The sequence below is a fragment of the Poecilia mexicana genome, unplaced genomic scaffold, assembly GCF_051168715.1.
Source record: "Poecilia mexicana isolate PSO_F unplaced genomic scaffold, ASM5116871v1 scaffold_13, whole genome shotgun sequence".
In the NCBI taxonomy this organism is placed as follows: domain Eukaryota; kingdom Metazoa; phylum Chordata; class Actinopteri; order Cyprinodontiformes; family Poeciliidae; genus Poecilia; species Poecilia mexicana.
Window position 1 is genome coordinate 30,924,950 of NW_028263382.1, and position 8,996 is coordinate 30,933,945.

An 8,996-nucleotide genomic window follows, 5' to 3' on the forward strand; every position below is an offset into this window, starting at 1 on the left:
GAATTGAAGACAAACCAACTTTATGACCAAAATGTAGCCAGTGATTTATTATCCATTTCAAAAGCGGTATCAGTATAGTAAGTCATACATAAAGAGAACAAAGAATTTTTACATGATCTTACACACAATCTTGAAGAGATTAGTGGCGAAAACAAAATCCAGCTACTACTGTGCGATCTAAATCTACAAATAAAATCTAGACTAAATGGAGACGGATCGAGTTCAAACGCAAAGAGTGCATCAAGTAGCTATGGACGTCGACGACGACGCTTTCGGCTCGCCGGCAGAGCGAGAAGGTCAAGTTCTGGAGTCGAACGTGAAGCTCAAGCACACTGAGGGTCTTATTCGCTGTCGCTGGCCTCAGAGGAGTCCGATCCCCTCTCGCTTCCGCTCGGAGCGTGGGTATCCGAGCGGTCGCTGCTGTGGTCGCTGTGTGCTGGGGAGGCGCTGCGGCTTCGCCTGTTCTCTGCCTCATCCTCGCTGCCACTGCCCTCCTCGCCGCTGCTCCTGGCCGAGTTCTTGGGCTCGTTGTCGTCGCTGTCGTCGTCGCTGCCGAAGATCTCCTCCTCGTCTCGCATCTCCCGGGTCCTCTCCTCGCCACTCTCGCTCCCGCTACCGCTGGCCTTCCTCCGCCTCTTGCCCCGGTCCTCGTCCTCTTCGTCGTCTTCGCCACTCTGCTCCTGGTCTTCCTCTTCCCTCTCGGATTCACTGCCGGAGTTCTCTGCCTCGCTGCCGCTGCCCTTTTCTTTCTCGTCGCCTGGAGACACAATTTGGAAGTTTTATTTGATTTTTTTGTTTACTCAAGTGCAAATTAAAACGACATTAAAAATCCAGATTTTGTAAGAGGAAGTTCGTTTCTAAGGAACTAACCAGAATCTTGCATGTCTTTGTCCATGTCCATGTCTTCTTCCTCATCTTCCGGCTCATGATTCTCCAGCTGAGCTTTACGTGCTTCCTGAAAGCCAATATCAATAAAATCATCAATGAGCTGTCAAACACTAAAAAGTAATCCAAATAATTCACTGATAGAGCCATAAAACTTCTTCTTCTAGTAGTTTTTTTTGTGCTTGTTTTAAGCTCTAAAATACTACAAAGTAGTTAAAACTTTCATAATTATTTCAAAGCACTAATAAAAACCCTCTAAAAATCTTTAACGCATAACACATACAGTGAATGAATCATTACTGAACTTTTCAGTCTTTTAAATCAGATAATTATGAAATAAGCACACTTTTCGAAAAAAACACCAATTTTATTGTTTTTTTTCTAAGAATAGAACTTTCTAATTGGAATTTCTGCTGCAGTTCAAAAATGAAATTGAAGAGGGCCAAGACAGTTCCTATTTTAAACAGCAGGTGGAATTGTAGATTAAATCTGCTTGAACTGACAGTAGGGGAAGGAGTTGGTAGAGGAAGTGCTGTTCTGATGCAACTAGCTACAAATGTTGGCCTCATAACTGGAACTTTTTAGATGTTTTTACAAGTCTATCGTACATTTTATAAAAACAAACCCCCCTGTGAATATATTCAACCATGTATGGGGTTGGAAAAAACCCTGAAAAAAACATGCATTCAGGTAGCACACTTAGGTGTTTTTTAAATTTAAATAAATGTTATATTACTTACAGCTATATTTGTATTTGCTAACATTTAACACTTCAGATGGATTAGATTGTCAATAAATACAAAATTTCCCTATGGGGATCAATCAAGTACAAGTTTGCTAAGACTGGGTCAATATTTTCACAGGAAGTGTGAAAATAACTTCAATAAATTATTGTAATTTGTTTACTGCAAACTCTGAGTGAGAAACTCCAACCTCTAGATCTCCAGTTTGCTCAGAAATATCACTAAAAAATTCACAAGTGACCTCACTGTGGGAAGCTGCCACTGACTACGGACAGGATCGTTAGCCTTGCCTACTAGCTAACACCGGCTAACGCTCTCTTGCGAACAAATATTATTACATTTATTTTAAGAAATTATTTCTGTAATTATTTGCAGTTTTAATAAATTAATTACTTTTAAATAACCATTTTCTAAGTTATGTATTTATTGTAATATGACATTTTCACTCTCCACAGCTCACACAGAGCTTTTAAATTTCCCTGTAGGATGCTGGTCAGTTAGGTCTCTAAACTACAGTTCACAGATAACATTTCTCCTTAAAGTCTTAACTCTACTTGTCTACCTTATGTTCCTCCCCTCAATCCCTCCATTTCACCTTAAATAAATATTTCCTGACTTTAGATATGAGAACCAACTTGATGATTGTGATTTACAGGGTCAAATACAACTGACTGAGCTTGGTCATGTAACTATTGTGCAGTAAATGGTTCCCAAGTTCAGTTTATATGCCCCGACATTCATATATCTAAAAACAGAGCAGGAGACTCACCTGGGCCTCCAGTTCCTTCTCATTCATATCTCTGTGCTTACACACCAGCACAGCGTTTGTAGTAGACTGTGCTCCAGCCTTGGCTCTCCTCTTACTCAGGCGTACCCTACAAGTCAAGTTTTTTTTTTTTTAATAAGGAATCAAGCAAACCATCATCCTCCTTTTGAAAATAATGTGTCATAGTCTGAGTATTTACCTCGTCTCCAGCTCGTTGTAGTAAACCCCGTCGCCATCTCTGAAGATGAAGAAGTAATTCTCCTCATAACCTTTGCTGGCTTTGTTCTTGACGTTCCAGTTGTATTCCCTTGCGATCTTGTAGTCGTACCTAAAAGCAAAAAAATTTTTTTTTTTTATTGCCCCTGGCTTATACACATAAGCTCCATATTGATCCATAACTTTTCCTTACAGGTCCTCTGCCATGTAATCCACTCCCTCTTCGAAGTCTCTCTTCCGCTTGCGAAGCGTTTCCTCGTTGGGCAAGAAGTAGGCCACAAACTGATTTCCCTCCTCGTCCATCATTCCTCTGTAATAAACACAAATTGCATTTAAGTAAAAAATATGGTACTGATGGTAAGGATTAACGCTCAAAAACACACACAAAAAAGTGTATACCTGATCATAGCCTGAGACATCATTTCCACACCTGCTGGCCCTGATATGTCTTTAGGTGCAGGATCAGAGTCAAAGATGACCTGAGCGCATGGGTTGATCCACATCTGAAAGGGAAAATGTATGAGGCTCATTATTCAAACCTGTTTTTCCCCCCCACATTTAGTCTTCTCTTCACATTACTTAGACTGTAAAATAACATTTACACAAAAAAAAAGATTTTGAAATCATTTATTGAGCAGTAAACCCACCTTAAAGTCAGGGAACACAGGCAAAACCTCCACAGGAGTGACTCTGGGTTTACTGTAATGTTGTGTGATCTGCAAACAATGAGAAACAACAACAACAACAAACTGTTAAAAATATGTATGCACACCCAACTTTTTAGATTTGGAATAGAATCATAGAGTATAACAAAATAACTCAATAAAACAGATTGCTTTTGTGACAAAAAAATTGCATTTTAAAATGGAAATAGGTAAATTACACTTAATGGAAACATAGAAAAGGGAGAGGAGAACAATTTACAACAAAGATCATCTCTGCAGGAAATCTGGATGAGCTCAAAACAAGTAAACAGATGGCGAGACAAATTAAGCTAACAAATGTAGACTTTAAGATATTTAAAAGTCAGATGGGTGTAAGGTGGGGGACATTTTTACTGACTGTTGTACTATTTTTCTGCGTGGCAGTTTCTGTGTGATTTATGAATTTTGAATACAACAGGCGTTGCTCACCTTTGGCTTTGGCCTATCCCCTTTTCTGATATTTGTACTAAATTGTAATATTGTACCAATATTTTGGTTTTTGTAAACTACTGAAAGAAGTTATCGTATTTATACTCATGCTTCATTCTTTATTCAGAATCAGAGTTGTGCACCCATCGCATTTTAAAGACCCATCGATGCTAAAATATGCCCACTCACTGATTTCTGTGCATCCTCGAATGTCTTTTCAATGGCAGAAATCTGGCTGTCCCGATCCTTGTAGATCTCTTCTTCGGTAAACTGTTGTTTAACAGACACTCCGATCCTGAACGCAACACAAGGTCCGATTTAAACAGAACTACCGAAAAACACAGAGGCTCTCAAATGGAGAGTCGGGAGAGTCCAACTTACTTGACTTCCACTTTCTCGTTAGAAACGCCGTATCTGTTAAACTCTGTGGAAATATATTCTGTTTTTCTCATCCATGGTACCACCTTGGCATGTTGTTGTGACCTTAAAAGTAAAAAAAAAAAAAAAAAAAAAAAAGATGGTATATTATTTATAAAAACAAAAAAAAAAAAGACACCTAGAAAGGAGGTAAAACATTGTACTGCTTATTTAATAAGCCTTACCTTTTGGAACTGGATGGAGCCTGGATGTCTTCTTCCAACAGTTTTTCATCAGCAGGGTCCAAAAGAACTGAAAATTTTAAAGTATTTTTTTTATTTTTACATTTAGAATTAATGTATTCAGTGTTTCAGTTGTGAGTTTAAAAAAAACTACAAAAAACAATGCAAATATTTTTACTGTGCATTGATCTAAACCTACTGTTAGGATCGATACGGTAGGTGTCTGGATTGATGAGGTCAATGGTGACCCCGAGATCCGGTTCAGTCAGGAGCTCGTGTTTATGCTGCTTCTCAAGAGAAGTGGCTTTATACTGGACAAACCTAGACAAAACACACACACACACATACACATACACAAACTGTGTTGCTCTGGAACAGGTTGGAGTCAACAGAGAAGGCAGATAAGTGGGTACATGAACTCACCTGTGCTGATCGAATGGGTAGGTGATGAATTTTGGATCAAATGGGATGTCGGGCAAGCTGTTGCAGTACTTCACTCTGCAAACAATTCCTGACCTGCAGTAGACACACAATAAACAACATTTACAACTGACCTCCGCTGGACAGACATGATTTTACATCAATTCATTACAAAAATAATGAATGTGCTTACCGTTCTGGCACCGTTCTGTGAGAAGACGGCCTGCTAAAAGAAAAATAAACAGGAAAACATTTAGATGAGGGCTGCAACTAACAATTATTTTAGTTATTGATTAATCGATTATTTTGACGATAAATGCAACAGCTGTTCCTTATTTCTGTAGATGACCATACCAGACAGAAAGTAATTGGGTCTGATTGGAGAACTAAAAAACTGTCCATGTTTTTTGCAGTGGGGCTTTTTGTGATGAGCTCAGAGACTGTGTTCTGGAAAGATTAGCCAATAAATACATACAAACAAAAAATGGTATTAAAGTACTTATTTAGTCATTCAATTGCAAAAAGTAAAACTGATTAAATGCATTCAATACACACACTGTAATGCAATCTCAAGCGCTTTTGATAGTTTTCTGTTAAGACTTAAAGTCCAAAATGAAATTTTAATATTAGGTAAGTCCAATGCAAAAACTTTGTAAAACTTAATTATGGAGAAGACATCTACCTACTCCTTCCTAAAAAAAAAATAAATAAATAAATAAATTTAAAAAAAACTTTATTTCCTGCAGTTTTATGTGAAGGCAAAGCTTATTTTATCAGTTAAGAGCCAATTTTGGTAACATTCACAGCTTTTTTTAAAACTTGCATTTTCTGTAAACATCCGTGTTTATGGATGGTGCTCTACAAATTTATACTTTTTCCCAACTGAAAGGCAGTGCTTAAAACTCCTGGGGTTCCAATAACAGGCGGGAGGTAATTTTATGTAACACTTTAAAACCTCTAACGTATTTAATAAGGGAACTGTTTATTAAATCATTATAGTATTTATATTTACACATCTTCAGCAGTACCCCTTCAACTTAACATGGTCAACCAATTTATTCTGAGCTATTTTAAGTATTAAAATTTTCCTTACACTAAACAAGAACGCCATTACCTCAACTAACAATCTCTGCCAAGTTATTGGAGGAAGGTAATCTGTATTGTTGGTTTGTGTCAAACAATAACTGTTAATATCTCACGCTGTTGGTTCTTGTTAAATAATTGTTTATTTCTGGCGCTGAACATTAAAGAAATCGATGCCGCTTGCTGATTTTAAAGTGTAGCTGTGGTGTTGTACCTGTGACCGTCTTCCCGTTGAGCTTGAGTTTGGATCGTTGGAGCCATGTTTACGACAAAATCTCCCCTCGCAACTCAAAACAAAGCTGCTTGTTTACGGGGATAAAACAGAAATCCAAACTAGGTCACCGGCAGTTCCTCAGCTTTGCACAACTACAACACGCAAGAGTTTCTACTAGCAAAGCAACAAACTACACATTTTTTTAGCTCCTCACGATAAAACAGGATGAAGAGGAAGAACCAGTGGTAAAACCTCCGAATACGAAAATGTCTCTCTTTATCGAGAGCGACCCCTGGTGTTTCGGAGTGGTATAAAACTGGAACGCGGTAATCAACAAACTCGAACAGTTTTATTTTATTTCATAACTCAATATACAGAACAAAAAATATTATTTGTCGTAGTTACAAAAAGACACTAAAACATGCTGCTACACATTTGTGGGGGAAAATGTGATACACATTTTGATTAAAAAAATATATATTGATGTGGTTATGATTTACAGAGATTTATCCAAAGGGAAACGTCCCATCTGACGTCATATACGTCAGCATGAAATTTCAGTTTATAAACTTAAAGTGGACAACAAAACAAAATTAACATGCAATAAAGTACACATGCATAAGACAAATGAGAAATATAATTTGTGATTTTTCAGGTTTAAAAAAATATGTTCATTTCCACTGCTTTTCTGTTGAAACTCAGGATAATACTACAAATATTGATTCAAAACAGAAACTCTCATTGCTTTGCTTTGATAAGCTTACAAGTTGTACACTAAAACATAGAAGGACTTAAAACATCAATTTGCAATTTACCAGAAAACACAAATATGAGTGCAACTAGCAAACAGTGATTGCATAGAGAAGGCAAAAGACAGAAATGATCACAGTGCAAGTGCAAAATGGAGTTTAGAGTGAAGAAAAAAAAAGAAAGTCAAACAAAGTTGCATTGAGCTCATGTGAGAATCAGATTTGCATATTTTATATTGTTCTGCTCCCCAGAAAACTGATAGAATACATTTGCAGCAAATAGAAACCGGCTTTTTTCATTGGCTCTTCAGTCATATGACAGCAACACTGTCTTCTTTAAAGTTCTTGACATATTTCCATTTCAGGTCTGTGGCTCGGTTTCTGCTGTGTTTTCAACTCTGCGAATACGATGAAATAACATAAAACTGGCAAATTAGTAATATCCTTATACATAAAATGTCATAAATACAATTCTTGAGCGCTAAGACATTCTACCTGCTCAACATGTAAATCATCTGCCCAGGATCGTCTGCAAATAACCTGTAAAAATCAAGTGAATGCTTGAGAAAATATATCACAAATGTATCACTAATTCACAAATTTACATCAGTTAGATTTTTCAAGTAACACATTTTTAAGTTTACAAGTATCAAAAACAAGACACGAAGGAGAACTCTTACCCATCTCCCCAGTGGTAAAACGCCTGATCCTGGTAAAACATGAATAAAAACAGCCACACGCTTATTGTCTCGGCCCAGAAGATCACAAACAGGAACCATAGTGACGACAGGAGGATTTCACACAGCATCGTTGAGCTCTGTAAGAACAGTTAGACACACATCAAAGTGTGGCACCCTTCGGTAAAATAAAACCAACAATTTAGAGATAAAGAATACAGAATACCACTAGAAACTTCTACAGGTTATAAGAGGTCTTTCTCAGATTTGTGCTTTCAGACAACAAAAATAGGCACAACACAAAATGTCTTCGTTCCAACTACGAAAACTGATAGCAGCAGAGTCATATGACTTTGAAATCCCTAAAGAAACCTTGAGCTTATTTTTAGCTTTTTACATTTTAAAAGGAAGAACAGCCACTGTGAGTTGGTCATTAGCGCCAAACAATCAGCTATTAGGTCCAATTAAGTAACAATACAAGTCAGTGTACCAGGGCTGAAACGATTAATCGGCTTAATCGTGATCAGTTGATTACTGTAATAATCGTCAATTAATTTAGTAATCGATTAATCGTTCACTGGCGTATAAAGATAAAAAAAGACAGTTTGCTGAAACAAACAATATATTCAGAGCTGTAATTAAGCCAAAACTGTACAGTAATGGATAGATTAATCGATTACTAAAATAATCATTAGCCGCAGGCCTACTCTGTATGGTAAAAAAGTGGTTTAATATAAACACATAAGGGATTGATTGACTATGAAATGTCAAAGTGAAAATGAATTATTGCTTAACTAACAATACAGACTGACTTTTGTTTAAGTTTTTAGCTCACTGCAGTATCTTGCAAAAGATATATACTGAGTTATATGATGTTTCAAAACAAACGTCTAGAAGTTATGTTACATCACAAAACCATTTATCTGTGAAAACTTTTATTTGGATTTTATGTGGTAAACACACAGAAAGCAGTGCACAATTGTGGTTTTAAAGGAAAAGATAAGCCTGTATAGACAATGGAAGGATGGATGAACTCCGGACTTTCTTTTTTTAATTAGTGTAATAAAATAAGGTTAATCAGTAATTAAATCTAGGTCACTAAAATTACGACGCTTCCAGAGATTGTATACTTGGCATTAGCCAGAGAAGCACAGTTAAGAGGGTTTGCAACCGTTTAGCTGAGGTATGTGTGTAGTTATTCCTACTTGGACAATTTACTGAGCAGCATACCAATTACAGCTAGCGTGTCTCCAGAGTTAAGCAGCAAGTAGCTACGCAACAAAGCTGGCTACACTTTAAACGTGCTTACTTTGAGAAGCAGCTTGGTTTCCCCGTTAAAGCATTTTCTAGTAGACTTATTTATGACATTACACGCAAATCAAAGACAACAATATGTGACGTTAGCACAACAGAATTGTTTTCCCATATGTGCCTAATGTCAGCACTTTGAAGCAGAAACCCAGTCTTAACAAGCTCATTTTGTAAAAAATTAAATCTGAATACTTACTCAG

At 37.0% G+C, this 8,996-nt stretch overlaps 1 protein-coding gene across 2 annotated transcripts; it reads right to left on the reverse strand.

Moving 5' to 3' along the window:
- Nucleotides 1–19: 19 nt before the first annotated feature.
- paf1 (PAF1 homolog, Paf1/RNA polymerase II complex component) lies at nucleotides 20–6,315 on the reverse strand. Of its 2 annotated transcripts, none has more exons than XM_015003292.2 (14): nucleotides 6,060–6,315; nucleotides 4,956–4,985; nucleotides 4,766–4,858; nucleotides 4,542–4,663; nucleotides 4,346–4,412; nucleotides 4,125–4,226; nucleotides 3,933–4,038; nucleotides 3,258–3,326; nucleotides 3,010–3,113; nucleotides 2,804–2,920; nucleotides 2,594–2,722; nucleotides 2,398–2,503; nucleotides 871–955; nucleotides 20–757 (listed from the first exon to the last, which is right to left on the reverse strand). In XM_015003292.2, exons 1-14 carry the CDS (start codon nucleotides 6,104–6,106, stop codon nucleotides 342–344), a joined length of 1,593 nt encoding a protein of 530 aa, XP_014858778.2. In that variant the 5' UTR covers nucleotides 6,107–6,315; the 3' UTR covers nucleotides 20–341. The 2 variants fall into 2 exon arrangements, with proteins under 2 accessions (XP_014858778.2, XP_014858777.2); XM_015003291.2 differs by having other exon boundaries at nucleotides 4,956–4,988.
- Between the last annotated feature and the right edge of the window lie 2,681 nt (nucleotides 6,316–8,996).